Source organism: Dasypus novemcinctus, chromosome 1 (assembly GCF_030445035.2).
Source record: "Dasypus novemcinctus isolate mDasNov1 chromosome 1, mDasNov1.1.hap2, whole genome shotgun sequence".
In the NCBI taxonomy this organism is placed as follows: domain Eukaryota; kingdom Metazoa; phylum Chordata; class Mammalia; order Cingulata; family Dasypodidae; genus Dasypus; species Dasypus novemcinctus.
In genome coordinates, this window is record NC_080673.1 from 121,608,941 (window position 1) to 121,634,275 (window position 25,335).

At 38.5% G+C, this 25,335-nt stretch overlaps 1 protein-coding gene across 1 annotated transcript in view; it reads left to right on the plus strand.

Annotated features, from left to right (window-relative positions):
- The window catches only part of SCD5 (stearoyl-CoA desaturase 5), a 190,236-nt gene that overhangs the window by 113,995 nt on the left and 50,906 nt on the right, over window positions 1–25,335 (plus strand). Inside the window, exon 3 of the mRNA XM_004472647.4 lies at window positions 7,552–7,757. Coding sequence (XP_004472704.1) covers window positions 7,552–7,757 — 206 coding nt within the window. The remainder of the gene's footprint in view (window positions 1–7,551; window positions 7,758–25,335) is intronic.

Consider the following 25,335-nt stretch of genomic DNA (forward strand, 5'->3'; position numbering starts at 1 on the left):
TCTTACCTTTTTGCCAGTCCCTCAGTTCTACCACTGAATTGTATCTTGAATCGTTACACATCTCCTCATCTTACTCTGCCTTCCCCTCGTCCAAATCATCATTTTCGAGCCTAGAAGGTTCAAAAGCCAGGAATTGGTCCTCCTGCTTCAATATTTGCCCCTCGCCATACTGCAGTCAAGGAATTACTGAAAATTAAGTCATTCTCTAGTTAAAAAAAAAAAAAAGCTTTCAGTGGTTACACTTGCATTTGGAATGAAACCCGTTGTGATAATGGCCCAGGAGGCCCTGCGAGGTCAGGTTTTTGCTTCCCCTCAGGTTTCTTGGGACACTCGTGCCCTAGCTCTGAGCCCTCCAGTACACTGGCCTCCTCTTACCTCCTTGAGCTGTCAGGTCCTTCCTGCTGCCTCTTACTTCCTCTATGTAGTTTCTCCTGAGACAGTGTCTCCCTTACTCCTACCCATGTCTTCTCAGCCTAAATAGTACATGACTGAAAAGCCTTGCCTATCCACATGGCTTCCCCTTGTTATCACCTGCCACAGCTGCCATATGCTTCACAGCACTAATCCCACTCTGAAATTTTGTGTTTACTTTTTTAGTGTCTGTCTCCTCCCCTAAGATATAAACTTTTTGAGGATTTAGCCTTATCTTGTTCCTCTTTACCTCCTAGCACATAGTAGGCAGTAAGTAAATACTTGTAATTTTTTGAGCACTTGACTTCTTGGCACAACAATATAGACCCTAGACTCCTCTTATGGTTTCCGGCCCTATTCCTGGCCTCGGCCATTTCTCCACGGAGCTCTGATTCATTTTACTGGGGAATGGCATTTCGAAACTAAGATCTGGGTGCTAAGTGTGTTCATTGTTAGGCCCTTTCTCTCTTGAAATTTTGACTCATGGGATGTAAGGAGTGAAGGAAATCTAGCTCAGAAGAATGGTCACATTACTGATGAAACAAACACAGTAAGAGACAAATACAGTAAGAGAAGAAAATATGAAAGACCCCTTTCTTCTTTGCAATCTTTAAGTTTTATCAGTAAACACTTTTTAAACCACTAAGGTTGACTTTTCAGCACTTGCTCAGCTTCGAAAACCTACGCACACTGAGTGCCACATTAAAGCTAGACAGCAAGTGACGACTAGTTCTCTTGATGCTGAAATTTGCCAGGTGGTATAGATGGCTGCCAGGCCCTTCTTGGGGGGATTTTCTGGGCTGTTCTTGCAGATCAGTGTTATCTGGAGAGAAATCAGTGCTGACCCAGTATCAACAATGGGGAAAGCACCACGTGTTCTTCAGTGATTGAATGGTACAATGTTGGCATCTGAACTGGAGGAGATTAAATTTGAACCTCAAGGGCTGATATAAATTCTATTTCAAATGAGCCTTACAGTTCCTAAAGAATGGAGGCAGCAAGTACCCTTCCTTCTTTGGTCCCCTTGATAGAACTACTCTTTTACCAGGCAGGATGCCATTCACTCAAAGAGCCCCCTCCTCTCTCTCCCCACAACCCCCCCACAGAGATTCTACCTCTAAAACACGCCTGTTCAAGCTGACTTAGCCCCAGTTTCTTTTCACTACTGACTGGGAAAAAAAAAGAGGTACTAAGAATACAAATGGAATTCCCTTTGCTTAGGTTTTGAGCCACCGAGTAAGTTCTCTCTTTTGAAACTTCAAGCAGCGCATTGAGTTAGGGGGAAAAACAACAACATTGGTGTCTAGTAGGCAGTAAACATGTTTCCAGTTAGGCTGGGGGAAAGCCAAATCAGAATGATTCTGGTTTTAGATCTGTTCATGTAACGAGCTAAATGTTGTTTACATTTAGCTTTCATGCTTCTAACTAGTGGAAATTATGGAGACCAAAAAAGACATTTTGCCCTATTGACCATTCTGATGACTAGATTCAAGAATTTATTTTGTACTTAGAAGGAATTGGGAAAAGTAGCTCTAACAGAGTTGGTTGCTTCATGACCTGCTTCAATGACTCTCTCGAGATTATCTTTGTTCAAGTCTTAGATGCACTTATGGAGAAAAAATCAACACATGATCAATTTCAATTTCTAGTCTCAGTAGGGGCCCCATTTAGGGACATTACCTCCGATGGATAGTGAAGTAATAAAGGAACACGATGTAGCATGGGTTCTAGCAAGGGCACTGTGTCATACCAGTTGAGGTATGTGGTTGATTAGTGTTAATGAAAACAAAGATAGAAGAAGGGTGATGTAAAGACATATTAATTGACTGCATTACTAGATGAATCTGACTGCTTCATAGAGTTTTTCCTAAGGTAGGGATGATGTCAGAAGCTGAGTCAATTTGATTCAAGGGTATGGAATTGTTTTTTAAAATTACTTTCTTTCCCATTACTACAAAAGAAAAACCTGTTTATTATAAAAATTTAGAAAATAAAGGTAGATTAAAGGAAAAAAATTTAAAATCACCCACAGTTCCACTTCCTAGAGAGAATGACTGTAAACAGGTTGGTTTATATACTTCATTTTCCTATACTTAAATACATATTTTTATTAAAAACAGGGTCATACTGTACATACCCTTTTGAAAATTACTTTTCATTTAACTACTTCTCCACTTATCTTTCCATGTCAATACTCCTATAACTTCCTTTTTTGTTAGTTAATTTTTAATACAAACTAGCAAATTTTTGTTAAAAATTTCAGAGTGTGGAGAAGATATAAAGTCTTTCTCTCCATCCTCTACCTCCAAATCTCACTTCCTGAGGTAACCCTAAGACTTTTTTTTCTTCATGTTTTCCTCTAGAAATTTTCTATGCATAAATGCATAATTTAAAATAACTGAATAGTATTCAATTAAATAATATATCACACTGTACTCAATCAAATCCTATTATTTGGAAATTCAGGGTTTTTCTAGTTTTTCACTGCAATAAGTATCCTTGAGGCTAAATCACAGCCATGATTATTTCTTTAAGAAAAATTCCAGGAAATGAATTGCTAGATTAAAAGATGTGCATAATTTTGAGATTTTTGATATGTATCCATTTGCCCTTGATAAGGATTTGTGCCAATTTTACACTCTCACTAGAAGTATACATACATAAATTAGAACTGCAGTGTCTAATTTGGTAGCATCTAGTCACATGCAGCTAATCTGAATTGAGATGTGCTGTAAGCGTGAAATACACACTAGATTTCAAAGACTTGATACAGAAGAAAGAGTGTAAAAGATCTCATTAATTTTTATATTGATTATATATTGAAATGATAATATTTTGGATATGTTGGGTTAGATAAAATATATTGTTAAAATTAATTTTAAGGAAGCAGATTTGGCTCAACTGATAGAGCATCCGCCTACCATATGGGAGGTCCACGGTTCAAACCCAGGGCCTCCTGACCCGTGTGGTGAGCTGGCCCACACACAGTGCTGATGTGCACAAGGAGTGCCGTGCCACGCAGGGGTATCCCATGTGCAAGGGGTGCGCCCTGCAAGGAGAGCCACCTGTGCAAGAAAAGCACAGCCTGCCCTGGAGTGGTGCCGCACACACGGAGAGCTGATGCAGCAAGATGACACAATAGAAAGAGACACAGAACACACAGCGAATGGACACAGAAGGCAGACAATGGGTGGGGGTGAAGGGGAGAGAAATTTTTAAAAAAATTAATATTAAAAAATTAATTTTACTTGATTCTTTTCACATTTTTAATGTGGTTACTAGAAAACATTAAGGGTGGGGCTCACATTCCATTTTTATTAGACAGCACTAAGGTAGACCATAGCATTACTTATCAGATAATAAGACCTACTATGTGCACTGACTCATGACTTGCTCTGTTCCTGTACCTCTCCCGCAATGCCACCTGTGCCTCAGTTATGCCCAGGGCTCTCAGAATTAAAGGAGCTCCTGGCTAACCACCCCAATTCTTTATGAGGGATGATCAATAAATATGTGTTGACTGTCCGCTTGAAGATGGGGTATTAAGACTGACCTGCCAAAACCCACCATTAGGTATAAATTCTAAGTTGCAAAATTTAAATGATTTGTTAATTGCTTTGTTAGGATGTTTACATATTTAGGCTTTGGGAATTGCTGCTGAGTTCATCATCATGCTCCTATCAAGATGCGCCTGGATGGAATGCACATACTGCAGAGTCGGTACAGTGATGGGCTTTCTCATCTCTCTGTGCTTGTATGTGTTTTGGTGTGTCGTTTTTTTATCCTGTTCTGTAAAGCGAGGATGATGGAGTGGCATTCATAGCTGTAGAAAAGAACAATCCGTACTATGCAAACACTGAGAGAAAAAGAGACTAACAGGACGTCTCTGGGGCTGTCGCTTCAGGTAAAAGCTGTTTCCCTTCACTCCCCACCTCCTGGCCACTTCCTCATTCGCCCTCACCTTTCCCTTCCTCCTGGCTCTAAAGCACATATTGACGGTGCCAAGACACACCCCGGGTACACACAGCTGTTCCTCAAACACAAATGCTGTTCAGAATTAACTTCTTCTCCCTACCCTTTCCCACTCCCAATCACTCCTGGGCAGAAGCAGAGCGCAGATAAATAGAAAGAAAAAGACCTTTGGGTGAGCATAGAATCCTGCTCCTTTTGTCCCCTATTGTTGACTTACATCTTGTTCTTTGAGTCACTAAATTTCTCATTGAGCTCAGGTTTAGAAGTTTAAAAAAAAAAAACAACACAGCAAAAGATTTTTTAAAATCGTAAAATATTTTGGGCTCAATTGTATGTTGGATTATTTGGAATATGGCCAAAACCCTTGCTTCATTCCATTATTGCAGTAAAGTGCCTTCTCTTGGTAAGGTATTCAGGTAAAAGGAATTCAAATAAATAACTTGGTTCCAACTTGTCTTCATTATCATGATTTTGTGTTGTATTATGCTTAATTTTGTGTCTAGCACTTTGAAACTTTCCACTTAGAATTTCTATAGAATTGCATATTGCATTAAATTAAAGAGCTCAGTTCTTTTAACAAGAAAAATGAGAGTTCTGAGTAAAAAGCATTTTTCCCTCTACAGTTGGCAGATAAGGGAAATAGTTTGTCAAAAGGAATGCGAACTAAGAACCAGAAGGATGCCATCTTTGTTCCATTACTGTTTTGACTTACTAACTGAACTCGAGTTAAGGGTCTTCTGAGACTTAATTTTGCCATCTGTGAACTGGGGTAGTGTTCTTTCTTCTCTTGTTATGGTCAAATGGGCACTGTAGAAAAGGTAGTAAACTATTGCAAAGGGAATAAATTACTCCTTGGACTGTTGTAGTCTTGACTGACACTGGGAATTCCTTCCCTATTCTAAATTTTAAATAATAAAATGCTTTCACTCTTTCTAACCACTGTGTTTAAATACATGGTAAGATCTAAAGACCTCTTTCTTACCACAGCAAGCTAGACTATAATTTCTGCATTACACAGTTTGCCAGGTGCCCCTCTTCTCTCTTCATAGTCAAAACCAAGCATATACTTCTTAAGGCCTTTCTGCCCCTTCTCTCTCTTTCCCATTACCTAAGGGTTAAGAAAATTTTAAACGTTTTCAGTGGTGCCGTGGGATGAACAAGGTTAAGTAGCCAGGCTTCCTGTAGTACTGGGTGAACCAAAGAAACTAAAACCTTGAGGAACCCCCTTGAGATTAAAAGGATTGTTGGCAATCTATGTATTATGTCTATTATTGACCATCCTTTTTTGATCCTGTGCCCTTCCAACACTTTTTAAAAAAAAGACTTATTATTTACTTATTTATCCCCCCCTCCCGCCCTGCTGTTTTTGCTGTCTTTATCCATTCACTGTGTGATCTTCTGTATCTATTTCTCTTTTTGGTCTTCTCATCTTTCTCCTCTAGGATTCACTGGGATTCTATCCTGGGGGTCTCTCATGTGGAGAGAGATTCCCTGTTAACTGCACATCTCAGTTCCTGGTTTCTGCTGTGCTTTACCTTGACTCTCTCCCTTCCAACACTTTTTATGAGGAATCATATAAAAATTTTTTTTTTGGTTTGAACTTCCTAACTTTCTGAATTTGAGACCAGCAGGTATTTGAGGGTAAGAAGAGTCGGAGGTGATGAGCTTCCCTCCAGGCTGATCTAAAGTGCTTGAATTTCTTTAGGACCAGAAAATAGCCTGAATTACTCCATTCATATTAAAACACACACACACACACACACACAGCGGGAGTGGATGGTCTTGAGGTTTTTTCTTTTTGTCAATTTTATATGATACTTTAAAAAGTGTACATCACCATCCCTCTAAAATCTGTTCCTGGCCTGTTCTCAAAGGTGATTTAATGTTAGTAGGAGTTGAATGATAACTCTGAATTTTTCTTTCTCTTTTCAAGTGATTTTCTTAATAAAGAATAATTTTTATAAAGAATTGTTGGAACAATGAGAATAAAATACTTCCTTCACTTCTCATCAGTAGAATGAAGCTATTATCTGTGAAATGGTGGATTCCTAATGAGAACATTGCTAAGTAATAAATATTACAGTATAAAACATTACTTCCATTATTGTTAAAAAAACCTCATATGCTATTTAATTTTTATTTTCACATTTATTTCCTATCAAAGCACTATTTCCTAATCTAATTTGCCTTCTCAAAATTTTGAAAGCATTGTCAGATCAGAAAACAGAGAGTAAATCTAAAGTCTATAGATCTCATTGGCATATGGCTATAGATGAAGTTTCATTGATTTTAACAATGATACCATCAGTTTAAATTTAAATGCCACCAGTTCTTGCCCTTGGACCACCCGGGACTTCAAGCCCTCTGATACCCTCCTGCTGTCCCCCATCATGAGTTGGCCATGGAGTCCCAGGGAGTGTCTCACTTGGCTCTGTGGGCTTGGCAGCCCCTGCTAGATGGTGATGCTTCTCCCTGGGGCACCAGTGTCTACTGGGATTCCAGTGCGTGCTGTGCTACCCCATCAGGCATTGCTGCTTCTCCACTTGGTAGATATTGCCAAGTACACCAGATTCCTTCAAGGAGCCAAAATTGCTTCTCCTTCCATTCTTTACACTCTCTTAGAGCTGTCCTAAAGCAGTGTTGTCTGTGCCTTGGTGTTTTGCAGTGATTTGGTGAAGAAGCTCTTTGAGTACTGGCTTCCTGTTCTCCATAAGGTTGGCCATGAAGGCCATCAAAGTGGGGCCAGGAACCAGCATTCTTTCAAATTTTAAGGCTGCCTCTTTCTTCCGACAACCATCACTTCATCCCAAGCCTGCCTCTGTCTTGGCATAAATTATCTCCAAGGAGCCTTCAGTAGCACCTCACCAGAGCTTTCTTTCAGGCCTCCCCATTAGGTTATACAACAAGTCCCAAATTCCTGCAGTGGGCACATTCCAAACACAAGTTAAGATCTCTGCTAAGTGAGGATTTACTCTTGTTCCAATGAAAACCACTCCATGTCAACCCAAAGGACTGATTTTGAGACTGATAGATTGTGGATTGAGGATGGGAGGGAAGGCAGAGCTGGGAAAGTGAGCAGAAAGGACTGGTAGTAGCCAGGAAGGTTGAGAAGTTTCCCAGGAGAGCACCAGAGTTGTTTGTCCACTCAGGTTTCCATTCTCTCTGCAGAATGACATATTCGAGTGGTCCAGGGACCACCGAGTCCACCACAAGTACTCGGAGACAGATGCTGACCCCCACAATGCACGTCGAGGCTTCTTCTTCTCCCATATCGGGTGGCTGTTTGTTCGCAAGCATCGAGATGTCATTGAGAAGGGAAGAAAGCTTGATGTCACTGACCTGCTTGCTGATCCTGTGGTCCAGTTCCAGAGAAAGTAAGTGAACAGATATCATAGAGAGTTTGTCCCTCAGGGGACAGGACAAAGAAACAGCACAATGGAGAATAATACCTCCAGGAAGTTATCCTTATGACATTTATGCTAATGATTTGGTTTCAATTTAAAGAATTATTTCTTTATTAATTTCCTTTACCTCATTAAGTTTTCCCTATTTACATATCTGGCTTGAGTTTTAATCTTTATTTTGTGATGGATCTCCTTCAAGCCTAGTGTCTTAAAGTTCTTTCAGGCTAAGCTGCATGGATTTTATGGAATGTGTTTTATGGAATGTGTTTCTGTTACCATCACACCCCCACCGCTGATCCCCAATTCATGGTTCCCTGGGGGCTAGGGTGGGGACTTGCTTTATTTTAGTGACACACTAGACTCCAACAGAACTGGACTCTGTCCAGATGTTCCAGTCTTTTCTCCTGGAATTCTTTTGTAGTGAAGCGTCCCCTTCCCCAACTCCTCTTGGAAATGTTACTACACCAGTAAGGTTCTGTGCAAAGAAAAGGAGATCGCCTAACAGAGCACCTCAAGGTGCTTGTGGGCCCTAATGGTGTCAGCTGAGTGTGTTCAGTCAGTCGGCATTAGCCGGGTGAATCTACTTTCAACAAGCACGTGAAGAAAGATTGCCCGTAATTACATTGGCAAGTAGACGGCGACTGTTGTTCAAACTTTAACTAGGAAGTTGGCATTTACTCTATCTATTTTGGTCTGGGTTTGCAAAGTTGGCCATGATGGCAGCATTATAAATGGACTTGTTGTGCCTGAAGCTATGCAAAGATTTTATAGATCACACACTGATTAGAGTCTAGAGGTAAGTTACTAGAGACCACCTCTTCTCTGAGCAGGACAGGGGTTATTTGAGGACATATCTGAACAGAGCCTCCTGATTTGGCTGAAAGTGGAATTAGAGCCTGTGCTTTTGTCTGCCACAGAGATCCTTGCATGGAAGCAAGTACAGTTTAGAAATGTGCTTACTTTCCCCTCAGCCTCTCCTTTTACACTGGAGGGGGCAGCAGAGCATAGTGATAAAATGGCGGCTTCGGAGACTCTTTTCCTGATAAAATCCTGTGGCTCCCCTACTTCCTAGCAAATTAATTAGCCACTTTTAAGTTTCAGTTTCATCTATTAAAGGGGGGGGGGCAGTAACAGTAATACCAATTTCCTACAGTTTTTATGAAAACATAATCAAATAAGTTTGTAAAATGCCTGGCACATAGTAAGAGCTTTGTGAATTACAGCAATTATTATTACCAAGGCAGTTGCTGGTCTAGAGGATTCCATGTGTTTCTATCTACTGCTTCTGTTGGTTTAACCGTAGGGTCTTCTCTGTTCACTTTAATGCCTATCTTTCAGATAGATATACACAGTATCTATAGCCAGAAGTTTTGTAGCAGAAAATAACAAGATGTATTAAATTAGCAATTAAGTGATTGTTGATTTTAATTTTTGACATGGAATAAAATATTAAAGCTCATTAAAGAAAATCTGAAAAATTCAGAGAAACAGAAAGAAGGAAATAAAATCATCCATTTATCACACATAAATACAGCCACTATTAATATTTCTAAGTATTTCTTTCTATTTTTTAATGCATATATTTTTACATGATAGCAGGCATTCTGCGTGTGTAACTTTAGGTTCCACCTTTCAACTTCAAATTATATTGTAAGCACCATTATCAAAGGTCGCTTGAGTCAAAGTTTGCATGTTTTAATTTCCTTGACTGCTCAAGCAAATACTATGCAATGGGTTAGCTTAAACAATAGGAATTTATTAGCTCACGGTTCTGAGGCTGAAAGAAAGCCCAAATCAAAACATCATGACAGAGATGGTTTTTTCCTGAAGACTGCTGGGCATCCTTGGTTCTTAGTTCCCTTGTCACATGGCAAGGGACATGGTGGCCTCTTCTGGCCTTTCTTTTCTCTTCCAGATTCCATAGAATTTCAGCCTCTTACTTCCTGTGGCTTTCTCTCCATCTGTTTGAACTTCATTCCACTTATAAAGCACTCCAGTGATAGGATTAAGATACATCCTAATTGAGGTGGGACACACTTTAGCTGAAGTAACCTCACCGAAATGTCCTATGTACCATAAGTCCACACCCACAGGAATGAATTAAGTTTAAGAACATGTTTTGCTAGGGTTCATGCAACTACAAGACATCACAGAGTCCATCACTTGAGAGTGCCATAGTTTATTCAGCCATCACTCTGCCACTGGGTATATATGCCATTTAGAATGCTGTGATATAAATGGTGCGGCTGCACAGTTACTAATGCTTTGGCACAATCAGATCTTAGATTAATTTGTAGAGCTCATATGAGAAAGTAAAGAGTTTTCTGTTTTATTAATGAGATCTAAACAGGCTATAATAGTCTAGGTTTCTATGACCATAATAAAGGAAGATTTTTTCCCCAACTTTTCCCTCCAAAAAAAAGTAGTGATCTGATTCATTAAGTATATATTGAGGTATACATGTCCCAAAACTGTTTCTAAATGCAGAAGAAGCACACCTATTTCAGAGAGTTCCCTGAATTGTCATCTGAGAGCATCTTTCATCACCCGTCCAGTAACCAAAGAGGCTGTGACTGTCAGACCATCACTAACTTCATCATTATATATATATAATGTGATCCTGCTAAGAATGGGTGCCTTAAAGATTGATCCTTGTCCTCCCAGAACTTGCAGCTAGTGGGGAATATGTAATTTTAATTTACAGACAATTAGCCCCTAGTGAGAGGCATGCTGTGATAGGGTAGTGCGGGGTCCCATGGGAACACAGGAGGGCTTCCTAACTCACACTGCAAGGATGACAGGTGAGGAAAAGCCTTTTGGAAGGAAATAGCAGCCAAGCCAAGATTGAAAGATGAGTAAAAATTAGCCTGTGAAGATGGGGAAAGAATATTTAATATGTCTGTCATTTCATAGAGCTACATAGAACCATTGGGCTTTGTGGTTAGAAAGGACCTTACAGCCCCTCATTTTTCCTATGAGGAAACTAATAAACAAAATGTATACAGAAAGCTGGGAGTGGAAGTACCCACAGATCAGATTATATGTTCAGTATTCTTTCTTATTTATCTTCAATTTTGTTCTTGCTGCTGCTACTTGTTTTTTTTTAAGATTTAAAAACATTCCCCTCCTCCCTTACCACCTGCACTTGCTGTCTGCTCTCTTATTGGCTGCACGTTCTCCTGTGTCTGCTTGTCTTCTCTTCTCATCTTCTCTTTTGGAGGCACTGGGAACTGATCATGGGACCTCTGATGTGGGAGAGAGGCATTCAATCACTCGAGCCAGCTCAGCTCTCTGGTTTGTTGTGTCTCTCATTGTCTTTCCTCTGTGTCTCTTTTTTGTTGTGTCAGTTTGTTGTGTCAACTCGTGGTGCAGGCCAACTCTCTGTGTTGTGGGCCATCTTGCTTCTTTTTAATGTAAGCATTGTGGGCTATAAATTTCCCTCTCAGCACTGCCTTTGCAATGTCCCATAAGTTTTGATATGTTGTGTTCTCATTTTCATTTGTCTCAATTCTCTTGCACTTCCTTCTTTGGTCCACTGATTATTAAAGAGTGTGGTGTTTAATCTCCATATATTTATGAATTTTCCCTTTTTCCACACATTATTGATTTTCAACTTCATTCCATTATGATCAGAGAAAGTGTTTTGCATAATTTCAATCTTTTAAAATTTATTGAGACTTGTCTTGTGACCCAAAATGTAGTCTATCTTGGAGAAGTATCCATGAACCTTGAAAACCTGCTATTTTGGGGTGCAATGCTCTATAGATGTCTGTTAGGTCTAGTTCATTTTTCATAATATTCGAGCTCTCTGTTTTTTTATTTATCCTCTGACCAGATGTTCTATCCATTACTGAGAGTGGTGTATGGAAGTCTCCAACTATTATTGAAGAGACATCTATTTCTCTCTTCACTTTTGCCAGCACATGTGTCTTCTGTATCTTGGAGTTTTCAGGTTAGGTGCATAAATATTTAGTATAGTTGTTTCTTCTTGGCATATTGCCCCTTTTATTAATAATGACCTTCTTCATCCCATATAACAGTTTTGCATTTAAAACCTATTTTGTCCAATATTAGTGTCACTATTCTAGCTCTTTCTTGGTTACTATTTGTGTGGTATATCTTTTTTCAACCTTTCTCTCTTATCCTAGTTGTGTCCTTATATCTGAGATGAGTCTTGTAGGCAGGATATAGATAGCTCATATTTTTTTATCCATTCCTAGTCTATGTCTTTTGATTGGGGAGTTCAAGCCATTAACATTCAATGTTATTACTGTAAATGCATTACTTCATCCATTTTGTCCTTTGGCTTCCTGTTGTCATATTGTATTCTTGTATGTCTTTTTGCCCTTTAATTTACCCTTCCTAATAATCTTCTTTTCTACACTCTTCTCCAAGTCTCTTGCCCTTGTTTTTTCTTTTTAGGCTGCAGCACTCCCTTTAGTACCTCGTGTAATTTTGGTCTTTTGGTAACATATTCTATCAGATTTTGTTTGTCTGTGAAGACTTTGAACTCACCCTCATTTTTTTTTTCTTTCTTCTTTTTCTTTCTTTTTTTTTTTAGGTACTGGGGCCCAAGATCTTATAAATGGGAAGCTAGGGCTCAGCTGCTTGAGCCACATCTACTCCCCTCACTCTCATTTTTGCTGGATAGCTTTGCTGGATACAGAATTCTTGGCTGGCATTTTTTCTCTTTCAGTACCTTAAATACATCATACCACTTTCTTCTTACTTCCGTGGTTTCTGATGAGAAATAGCACTTAATCTTACTGAGGTTCCCTTTTATATGATGCTTTGCTTTTCTCTCACTGCTTTAAGAATCCTCTATCTCTGATATTTGTCATTCTGAATAGTAGGTGTCCAGGTGTAGTTATTGGGATTTATTCTGTTTAGGGTGCATTGTCCTTGGATATTGATATTTATGTCTTTCACAATGGATGGGAAGTTTTCAGTTATTATTTCCACAGATATTCTTTCTATCCTCTTTCCATTCTCTTCTCCTTCTGGAACACTGATAATGCTTATATTTGTTCATTTCACATTGTCACTCAATTTCCTGAGACTTTTTTCCATTTTTTCCATTCTCTTTTCTTTCTGTTCTCTTTTTCCAGGTCAGATGCTCTGTCTTCAAAATCACTAATTCTCTCTTCGAGCAATTCAAATCTGCTCTTATGTGCCTCTAATGTATTTTTCATCTCATCCATAGTGTTTTTCATTTACATAAGGTCTGTTACTTATCTTTACAGGCTTTCACATTGTTCTTTATGCTCACCCAGTGTCTTCTTCATATCCTTTATCTCCCTAGTCATATTTTCTTTCAAGTCTTTGAATTGATTTAGGAGAGTTGTGTCATTTTCATTGATTAATTTTCTTAAATCCTATATCTCTTCAGGATATTTGGTTTGTTCCTTTGGCTGGGCCATCTCCTCCTGTTTCTTAACGTGGCTTGTAATTTTTTGCTGATGTCTAGGTATCTGAATATGTTGGTGAATTTACTCTGATGGCCATTTTCTCTCTCTTGCCTATTGTTATTTTTCCAAAATTCTTCTTTGATACTTGGCTCAACTTATTCTAAGTCTTTAAAATCACCCCCAGCTTAAGTTATCAAAATCAGGCCAGAGAATCACTAATGGGATGCAGATTTTCTCCCAGGAGTAAGGGTACAGAGAGAACTAAAAGTAGCTTTTGTTCATGCAATTTCCAGACGGGCCAGCAGATGGCACTCATTGATGCATCTTTCCACAGAGGTGTTTTAACTTTCTGCTATCCTGTCTTTTGGTCTGTCCAGAGTCAAGATTCAAAGTAGGCTTTGCTAAATGAAGAAGAGCCTCCCAACTCTCACTCCTTTTTCCCTTGTAAAAGCTGACAGGGAGAAAGACTTCCATTTTCCTCTCTATCAGCCCCAGTAAGTGAGGGGGCTTACCCTCAGCTTAATATCTTGGGGGTGGTGGAGGGTAGCCCTTCCTGGCCACTGTGGTGTTTGGTAACTCATGTTTATTGTTTTGGGTTCTTCATCTCTCTGTTCCTCACTCCTGGGAGTTGTGTAGCACTGTCCTGGTCTGCTGACCCCCAAAGCAGGTCACTCAGTCAGCTTTTGGCTCTTTCTCTGTTGTTTTTGTGAGAGAGTTGAGCCCTGCCTGCCTGCTCCAGGGTCATTGTCTGGGAACTCTTCCTTTTCTTTTTAAAATTGAGATATAATTCACATACCATAAAAGTCACCATTTTATGGGAGGATTGCATCCAGCATCCAGGTGGAATCTGAGCCTCCTCTTGACATAAAGGTGCAATGGACACAACCAATCCAGTGTCCACATAGAAGAGGTGGCATTGGATTGGGAAAAGTGGACATAATGGACAAAGGGTATGGGGAAAGGCAGGAAGAGATGAGAGGTGGAGGCGTCTTCGGGACATGGAGCTGCCCTGGATGGTGCTTCAGAGGTAATCACCGGACATTGTAAATCCTCACAGGGCCTACATGATGGAATAGAGGAGAGTATGGGCCATGATGTGAACCAATGTATATGAGGTGCAGAGGTGCCCAAAGATGTACTTACCAAATCCAATGGATGTGTCATGATGATGGGAACGAGTGTTGTTGGGGGGGGGGAGAGGGGGGGTGGGGGGGTGGGGTTGAATGGGACCTCACATATATATTTTTAATGTAATATTATTACAAAGTCAATAAAAAATAAAAAAAATTAATAAAAAAAAAAGTCACCATTTTAAAGTATACAATTCAGTCATTTTTACTATATTCACAAGGTTGTGCAACAATCACCACTATCAGTGTTCTTTTGATTATACCTTGCAGTATGAAAGGGTCTACAACAATTCTTTGAATAGCGGATGAGCATATCCTTTGGAATTATGTCCTTTGGAGCATGTTCTTGGGAATTATCCAGCTTAGTTCAGAGGTATGTAAGATAGTGTAGTTGAGTTTTAGAGGGTACATGAACTCCTTAAAATAAAGATATTTTTCCTGGAGAGTAGTTTCCTAAAACAGATGGCTGTACAAATAACAGTCTAAGGATTTAGGGACTTCTGCAGTCCACTAGCACAAATACTGCAGTTGATTCACAGGCTTGTACTTAGCCACCCTGATGACACCTTACCAAAGAAAAGCTTGGCAAAGAGCCAATGCTTAATCACAATCAACTTCGCATTATACATCCTAATGGAAGAAAGGAGGTTGTAGCATTAAGGTAATAGGAAAACAACACAGTTCAAGCTATAGTTACACATTTTCCTCCTAGAAGATCATTTTTCCAAGGCTGTTATAACATGTAGATAACTGGACTACTTTAAATTTTGCTCTACTGTCAAGTTGTAAATGACCAAGATGCAGGGAGAGAAATGCCTTGGCATTTGAAGTCCTCACCCTAGGTGCTATGCTTTACAGGGTGAGGAGATCACAGGGCCAAAGGGATATACTACCTGGAGCCCTCTCTTCCCACCCTTTCTAGATCATGATCCAAGGACCTACAATTCCAGAATTTCCTGCCCAAATCGTCCTGAGCCTACTTACAGTGTCCACACCAGCCTCTTCTGGGTCTGTCCTGCTGACAGGAAGCATGTGCACCCTTGTCCTAAAGAGTGGCCAAGGGGCAGTGCTACCCTGGAGACAAGTTTAGAAGTGTGAGCTGGGATATCCACACAGACTGGACAGAGATAAGGGTAAGCCTTGCAAATATCAGGGGTAGTCTAGAAGTGGGCCACTCATGAGATTCAGAGTGGGTCCAGGGAAGCAGACTTGGCCCAATGGATGGGGCATCTTCCTACCACATGGGAGGTCCACAGTTCAAGCCCCGGTCCTCCTTGACCCGTGTGGAGCTGGCCCATGTGCAGTGCTGATGTGCACAAGGAGTGCCGTGCCACGCAGGGGTGTCCCCCGCGTGGGGGAGCCCCACTCACAAGGAGTGCACCCCGTAAGGAGAGCTGCCCAGCACGAAAGAAAGTGCAGCGTGCCCAAGAATGGTGCTGCACACACGGAGAGCTGATGCAACAAGAAGACACAACAAAAAGAAACACAGATTCCCGGTGCCACTGATAAGGATAGAAGCGGTCACAGAAGAACACGCATCGAGTAGACACAGAGAGCAGAAAACTGGAGGGGGGGGGTAGCAGGAAGGGGAGAGAGAAGAAAAAAAATTAAAAATAAAGAAGAGTGGGTCCATCCATTAGGAACTGAATTTGGCTTAAATAAGGTAGAAGTTTATTATTCATATATATAAAAGAATTCTGGAAGTGGGCAGTCCAGGGTGAGTATGGTGGCACTACAGGTTCAGTACAGAACTGGGAACCTTTTATCTTTCTGCTCCACCATTCTTAGCATGTGACCTCCATTCTTGGTGTCATTTCGTGGTTCAAATTAACTGTTAGAGCTCTAATCAGAAGGAATGCAGGGAGGCTAAGGGGGCACACTATTCAATTGAGCCAGTTACCTTTAAGGAGCCTTCCCAGAGACTGACCATATCTGCACTCAAGGGAAGCCGGGTATTGTAGTATCTCAGTTAATACACTGCACCCATGAATTTAAAATCCTGGTTTTGTTCCTAAAGAAGATATAGGGAAAGCAATTAGCAATCTCTGCAGTAGTTACTTATTGTTTTGCCTAAGCAAAATGATTGGCCATCATGTGTTACACAGTTTTATAACATTTTTGTCAAGCAAGTGGGTAGCCTCTGGGTCTCCATTTAGTGAGCAGAAATGAATTTCAAATCGTATTCTGAAATGGCAGAATGCAAATAAGTTTCTTTCAATGCTTTGCTTATTCCATTGATTCCCATTTTAGGAAATAAATTTCTTTAAAAGTAACAGGCAGATACTGCCATGTGCACTTCTGAAGTCACCAAGGAAGATGCTGGGCTAGTCCAGACACCTAAAGACAAAATTTTTGCCTCATTTCCATGGCAATGGGATCAACTAAGAGAAAATGTTGTTAGAATGATTCGGAAGAGTAAAGCACTTCTGTTCGGGTGCCCTGAGAAGGAAAGAAAATGTTAAACTCTTGCCATTCCTGGAAGAATGACATTTGCATAGCCAAAATCTTCTTGAGGTCTTTTTTGCCTCAATTTACCCTGTAGTTTGTTGTCATTAGTCTTTTTATATTTTCAAGAATGAACATCAATCTCCATGGTAACCTCTTTTTTATGACTTTTATCTCAATCAGATTTATCTAAACCCAAGTGTATTTATGTATTTGTGACTGTCATTTAGCCAGGGCAGAGTAGTCAGCAAGTCTACAATTGACTCATCTTCATTTCTCTACCTCACCAGTTTTGTCTTCCATGTTGGGGATTCTCTGTGGAGTGAGATGAATCATCCAGGAATTTACAATCAACCTAACTCCATCTCTTTTGTCAAACTCCATTACCCTTTGGTCATGACTCTATGTAGGGTTCTTGGAAAATCTCTTTCTAACTTAACAATACTTGCCTATTGTACTAGTCAGCCAAAGGGGTGCTGATGCAAAATTCCAGAAATTAGTTGGTTTTTATAAAGGGTATTTGTTTGGGGTAGGAGCTTACAGATACCAGACCATAAAGCATAAGTTACTTCCCTCACCAAAGTCTATTTTTACTTGTTGGAGCAAAATGGCTGCCGATGGCTGTGAGGGTTCAGGCTTCCTGGATTCCTCCCTTCCAGGGTTTTGCATCTCTCTGGGTTCAAGGTTCCTTTCTTCCTGGGGCTGGCTTCTCTTTCTTCTGTGAGTTTACTTCCCAGGGTTCCAGCTTAAGTCTTTAGCATCAAACTCCAACATCAGAAACCATCAACTCTGCTCTTTGCCATGCCGTTTATCTCTGAGTCCCCACCCTCAATGCCCTAATCATAACTCAATCATGCCCAGGTACAGATCAGATTACAAACATAATTCAATATCTATTTTTGGAATTCATAACCATATCAAACTGCTATACCTATATATTAGTAACTTCGAATGGCTGAGATCTTGGTTGGTTATTGGTATTTTTTTTGGTAAGCTTATAGAAAAAAATCCTCACAAGAAAAATCCTGGATAAAGAGGCACTCGACTATCTAATCATGTGGGCAGGGGCAGAGGCTTTTAAGCATGGCCACCCTCTGCCAATTCCTTACCCTCCTTACCCTTCAATTACCCTTGGTTCAGTAACTGCCTGTTTCACTTAAGTCCTTGGCTAGTTCTGCAACAGCAAAAACAAACTTGGTTCCAAGGTAAACATCACTCATCTATGCTATAAGCAGAGCCTAGCTCTTTGGTATCCTCTCTGCCAACTCACATTACTGCTGGAGTCAAGTACCATAAAGCACATGACATTTTCTCAGGTAATTCAACTTCCTTCTCTTTTGCACATGCATCATGTATTCAGCCAACAATTGTATTTTGATAAGCCACTGTATACCAGGCACTGTCCTAAATGCTGGGGATCGAACAGTGCTTAAAAAACAAGATTCTAGAGGGCACTTGCCCTTTCATTCTAGATCTCCCAAATTTGGGTTTGGGAACCTGAAAGAAGAAAATCCCACCACACACTTGCATGACTGGACCCGTGTCCCCACAGACGCCTTTGCTCCCCCTATTCACTTTCATCTGTTATTCTTGTCTCATTAATCTGTTCTAGGTTCTAGGTTCTAGAACATTCTTTCTCTCTTCACTTTCAGAGAGTTTTGTTCCTTCTGTGTCCTTCTCTGCATGTCACACTGTGTTCTCAATGCCCTGGTACTCTTCTTCTCCCAGCTTTATCAGAGAATGAAAAAAACCTGTTGCTCAGCCAGGCTTTGTTATTTTGCAGGGGAGTGGTAGGGATTTTGTCCTCAAGTATTTTCTCTTCATTTTGTCCTGTTGCTTAACGTATTCTTTTTATAAGAATAAAAATACTGTGGAGTATTGTTTGGCAGTTCTTCAGAAAATTAAGTATAGAATTAGTCACTTCCAGATATGAACCCCAAAGAGTTAAAAGCAGAGCTTGAACAGACATTTTCACAATTGCCAAAACTTGGAAGCAATCCAGTATCCATAATAGATGAATTGATAAAGAAATGTGGTGTATAACATATTTGAAAATTATTCAGCCATAAAAAAAGAATGAAGTTCTGATACATGCTAGAACTTAGATAAACCTTGAAGACATTTTGAGAAAAATAAAGCAGACACAAAATTAAAAATAATATATGATCTCATTGATACAGAAACAATTAGAATATGCAAATTCATAAAGTCAGAAATGAGAATACAGGAGAACAGGGACCAGGGTGGGGGTGGGGAATGGGGAACTAATGCTTAAATGGTAGAGAGTTTTTATTGGGGATGATGGAAAAGTTTTGATGGTGGTAATGGAGCACAACACTGTGCATGTCATTAACACCACAGCATTGTATATTTGGTGATTAAAATGAGAAATTTTAGGTCATAGATATACTATCAGATTAAAAGAAAAAATCCATAGAACTGTACAACACTAAGAGTGAACTCTCATATAAATTATGGACTATAGGTAATATTATAATTATAATAACAATATTTAATTTCTTGTAATGAAAGTACTGCACTAATGGAAAATGTTAATAATAGGGATAAATTTATGCATGTGTGGAGGAGGCATATGGGAACTCCCCATATTCTGCATGGTTTTTCTGTAAATCTATAATTCCTCTGATAAAATAAATAAAAACTAAATAATAAAAAAATTAATAACATTAGGAATTCAGTTCCTCAACAATAACAAAATAAATGCAAAAGTTAGAACATCCTTTAACTGCTCTTATTAAACTTTGACCTAGAAAGGCCAAATTATGTAGTCATGTATTCAAACAGCTGAATTATAGTCTGTGATGCAGGACAAAAGTGATTCAATACTGTGGTTACAGGGTCAACACCAAAATTTCCCTATTTTAGTAGTTTAAAAATTTGGACAAAGAAGAACTTAATATGTCCCATAATTCAACAACTTGTTTTGATTTTTTAAAAATTTCCAAATAAAATGTCATCTTTTTGCCTCTGTAAAAGGTACTTTTCCTACTAGACCTTTGGGAATACTTGACTCAACATGTGGGATTGTTTAAAAATATGTCAACTCTATTAGCAGTCATTTTCCTTTTCCCACATTAACACCCATTTCTATGGGTGAGAAATTCCCCTGGCAAGGAGACAGTTCCTCAAATTTCTGAAACCTGAATATTTCACTCACTAGTGAGTTAGACATATTCATCAATAGTTGTCAATGTGTTCTGAAGTTTCTCTATTAAAGTATTATCTCAGCTCTGTCACGAGGACAAAGGCATCACCACGTATTTATTCTATTTTTTAAAAATTTTTAATTTTTTTATTAGAGAAATTGTGAGTTTACAGAATAATCATAAATAAAATACTGGATTCCTATGTACTGGTCACTATCAACTGCTTGCATTGGTGTGGAACATTTGTTACACTTGAGGATAGCACTTTTTTATAATTGTATTATTATCTTTAATAGCATTTACCTTTGTTACAATCAACGAAAGATATTAAATAGTACTATTAACTATCATCCATAGTTTATATTAGGTGTATTTTCCCCATATAACATCCTGTTAGTAATATCCTGTATGTGTCATACATAATCCATGAAAGAACATTCTTATATTTGTGCTAATAATTATAGTCCATCATGTATAATAGGGTTCACTGTGTTATACAATCCTTTATTTTATCTTTTAATTTTTACTCTTGTAACAAATACAACTTAAAATTTACTTTTGACCACTTTCACCTTTATAATTCAATGCTGTTAATTACACTCAAAATATTGTGCTACAATCACCAACATCCATCTACAAACCTTAAAATCTAACTAAATAGAAATTCTGTATAAATTAAGCATCAACTCCCCATTCTCTAAATTCAATCTATACCCTGGTTGACTATAATCTCGATTCTAAATCTCTGAATTTGCTTATTAAGTTCATATTGGTGAGATAACACAATATATTGCCCTTTTTGTGTCTGGCTTATTTCACTAAGCATAATGTCCTCAAGTTTCATCCACATTCTCGTATGCATCAGGACTTCATTCCTTTTTATGGGTAAATAATATTCCATTGTATGTATGTACCACATTTTGTTTATCCATTCATCAACTGTTGGATGCTTAGGTTCTTCCGTCTTTTGACAACAGTGAATAATGGCACTATGAACTTCGATTTTCAAATGTCTGAGTCCCTACTTTGGATTTTTCTTTTGGTATATACCTAGTACCAAGGTTGCTGGGTCATATAGTAATTCTATACTTAGCTTTCTGAGGAACTATCACACTGTCTTCCACAGCAGCCATACCATTTTATTTTCCCAAAAACAATGCATGAGTGTTCCTATTTCTCCACATCCTTTTCAACACTTGTAGTTTTCTATTTTTTTAATAGTAGCCATTCTAGTGGATATAAAATGATATCTCATTGTGCTTTTTATTTGCATTTCCCAAATAGCCAGTGATGTCGAACATCTTTTCATTTGTTTTTTAGCTATTTACATATCCTCTTTAGAGAAATGTCTATGTAAGTCTTGCCCATTTTTTAATTGATTTGTTTGCCCTTTTATTGTTGAGTTGTAAGATTTCTTTGTATATTCTAGATATTAAACCCTTATCAGATATGTGGTTTCCAGATGTTTACTCCCATTGATTAGGTATTTTTTTCACTTTTATGATAAAGTCCTCTGACGTGCAAAAGTTTTTAATTTTGAGGAGGTTCCATTTATCCATTTTTTTCTTTTGTTGTTTGTGCGTTGGATGTGAAGTCTAAGAAAACATTGCCTAACACTAGATCTTGAAGATGCGTCCCTATATTTTCATCTGAGAGAGTTATAGTCCTGTTTCATATATTTAGGCCTTTGATCCATTTTGAGTTAATTTCTTATATGTTGTGAGGTATCCAATTCTCCCAGCACCATTTGTTGAAGAGACTATCCTTTCCCAATTGAGTGGACTCGGCAGTCTCTCAAAAATCAACTGACCATAGATCTGAGGGTCTACTTCTGAATTCTCATTTTGATTCTATTGCTCACTGTATCCATCCTTGTGCCAGTAACATGCTGTTTGACCACTGTAGCTTTGCAATTTGTTTTAAGGTCAGAAACTGTGAGTCCTCTAACTTTGTTCTTCTTTTTCAAGAAGTTTTTGGCTATTTGGGGCTCTTTATCCTTCTGTATATATTTGAAAATTGGCTTTTCCTTTTTTGCAAATTAGGCTGTTGGAATTTTGATTGGGATTGTGTTGAATCTGTAAATCATTTGGGGTAGAATTGACATCTTAACAATATTTAGTCTTTCAATCCATAAACATGGAATGTCCTTCTATTTATTTAGGTCTTCAATGATTACTTTTAGAAATGTTTTGCAGTTTTCTGTGTACAGGTCCTTTACCTTGTTGGTTAAATTTATTACTAGATATTTGATTGTTTTAGTTGCTATTGTAAGTGGATTTTTCCCTTGATTTCCTCTGCATATTGCTCATTACTAGTATATAGAAACAGTACTGATTTTTGCATGTTCATCTGGTACCCCACCACTCTACTGAATTCCTTTATTAGCTCCAGTAGCTTCATTGTAGATTTTTTGGTACTTTATATATATAGGATGATGTCATCTGCAAATAGTGAAAGTTTTATTTCTTCCTATCCAGTTTGGATGCCTTTTATTTCTTTTTCTTGTCTACTAGCTCTCGCTAGAATTTCCAGTATGATATTGAATACCAGTCCTGACATTGGGCATCCTTGTCTTGTTCCAGATCTTAGAGGAAAAGCTTTCAGTCTTTCATGATTGAGGGTGATGGTAGCTGTGGGTTGGTCATATATTCCCTTTTTCATTTGAGGAAATTTCCTTCTATTCTTATTTTTCTAAGTGTTTTTATCAAGAAAGGATGCTGAATTTTGTCACATCTTTTTTTTTTTTTCCATCAGTGGAGATTGTCATGTGGTTTTTATCCCCTTTGTTTTGTTAATGTGTGTATTACATTAATTGACTTTCTTATTTTGAACTGCCCTTGCATACCTGGAATAAAACACACTTGATCATGGTGTATAATTCTTACAATGTGCTGTTGGATTTTATTTATTTGTATTTTGTTGAGGATTTTTGCATCTACGCTCATGAGAGAAATTAGTCTGTAATTTTCTTATGGTATCTACATCTGGCTTTGGTAGATGTTGTCCTCATAGAATGAGTTAAATAGTGTTCCTTCTTCAATATTTGGAAGAGCTTGGGCAGGATTGATATTAATTCTTTATGGAATGATTGAAAGAATTCACTTGTGAAACCATCTGGCTCTAGGCTTTTCTTTTTTTGGGAGATTTTTGAGTCACTCAGTCTTTTTACTTGGGATTGGTCTATTGAAGTCAGTGTAGACGGTTTCTAGGAATTTTTCCATTTCATCTAGGTTGCCTTATTTGTTGGCATAGTTTTTCATAGTATTCTCTTTGATCCTTTTTTTTGTATCCCCCACCCCTTCGTGGCTTTTTGCGTGTGTCTGCTCTTTGTGTCCATTTGCTGTGTGTTCTTCTGTGTCTGTATTTATTTATTTTATTTCCCCTCCCCCCTTGTGGCTTGCTTGCTGTCTGTTCTCTGTGTCATTCGCTGCAGGCCCTTCTGTATTCTTGGTTGCCACCCTTCTTTTTGTAGCGTCACCTTGCTGAGTCAGTGCTCCGTGGTGTCTGCGGGCAAACCTGCCTTCACAAGGAGGCCCCAGGACGTGAACTGAGGACCTTCCACATGGTAGACAGGAGCTCATCTGATTGAGCCACAGCCACTTCCCATGATCCTTTTTATTTTTGTGGGGTCGTTAGTAATGCCCCTCCTCTTATTTCTGATTTTATTTGCATCTTCTCCCTTTTTTCTTTGTCATTCCAGCTAAGGGTTTACCAATTTTATTCATCGTTTCAAAGAACAAACTTCTGGCTTTGTTAAGGCTCTTTTGATTTTTTTATTCTCACTTTCATTTATTTCTACTCTGATCATTGTTACTTCTTTCCTCCTGCTTGTATTGGAATTAGTTTGATATTTTTCTCTAGTTCCTCCAGGTGGCAGTTAGGTCTTTGAATTTGTCTCTTTTTATTTTATATTTATTTATTTATTATTTTAAAAGAAGCTTTAGATTACATAAATGTTACATAAAAAAAATAGGGGAGGGAGCAGCTGTGGCTCAAGTGGTTGAGGGCCTGTTTCCCACAGGAGGTCTCAGGTTAGGTGCCCGTTGCTTCCTAAAAAAAAAAACAAAAACAAGCAACAAGCAAAACAAATGAAAACCAACTTAGGGAGCTGATGTGTCTCAGTGGTTGAGCACCAGCTTCCCACATATGAGGTCCCCAGTACCTTAACAAAACAAACAAACCAAAGGGCAAAATCTCAAAGTTAGCACAGACTTTACAGTAATAACATTGAATGTTAATGGATTAAACTCCCCAATCAAAAGACACAGAATGGCAGAATGGATAGAAAGACATGGTCAACTATATGTTGTTTACAAGAGCCTTATCTTAGACCCAAATAAACAAATAGATTGAAAGTGAAAGTTTGGAAAAATATAGGCCATGCAAATAGTAACCAAGAAAGAGCTGCATTAGCTATACTAATACTGGAGAAAATAGAATCAGGTGCTCATCTACTTGAGTCACATTCACTCCCATCCTTTGATTTTTACATGTCATACCTTTGTTTTTTGTCTCTTTTCCTTTATTGCAACCTCTTTTTCTATACAGTTGATCTTTTGTGATTTACCTGACTGATCCCTTTCTCCTTTCTATTTCTGTATATTTTCAAAACACTTTTTGTTTTACTATAGGGAAACATTGCACAACCTACATATATGACCTACTAATTTGAAAAGATATCAATGTAGTTTTTAATAGTGTGCATATTCTCTTAATCTTCATTTCTTTACACTACTTCAAGTCACTCCTGTCTTTTCAACCTATAGAATTCCTTTAGTATTTTTTGTAAAGTAGGTTTTTTTGTTGACAAACTCTTTCAGTTTCTGTTTATCTGTGAATATTTTAAACTCTCCTTCACTTTTGAAGGAGAGTTTTGCTGGATAATGAACTTTTGGCTGGCAATTTTTCTCTTTTAGTTCCTTAACTATATCAAACCACCACCTTCTTGCCTCCATGGTTTCTGATGAGAAATTGGCACAGTGTTATTGAGGATCCCTTATATGTGACAATTTGCTTTTCTCTTGCTGCTTCCAGAATTATCTCTTTATCCTTGGCATTTGACCTTCTGATTAGTATGTGTCTCTGAGTAAGGTTATTAGAATTCATTCTGTTTGAAGTATGTTATGTTCTTGACATGTGTATTTATGTATTTCATAAGAGTTGGAAATTTCATGCCATTATTTCCACAAATATTCTTTCTGCCCCTTTTTCCTTCTTTTCTTCTGAGACAGTCATAACACATATGGTTCTGGACTTCGTGCTGTCACTTAAATCCCTGAGACATTGCCATTTTTTTCCTTTCTTTTCACTATTTGTTCTTCTGACTGTATAATTTTGATTGTCCTGTCTTCTAGTTAGCTGATTCTTTCTTCTCCCTCTTCAATTCTGCTGTTGTATA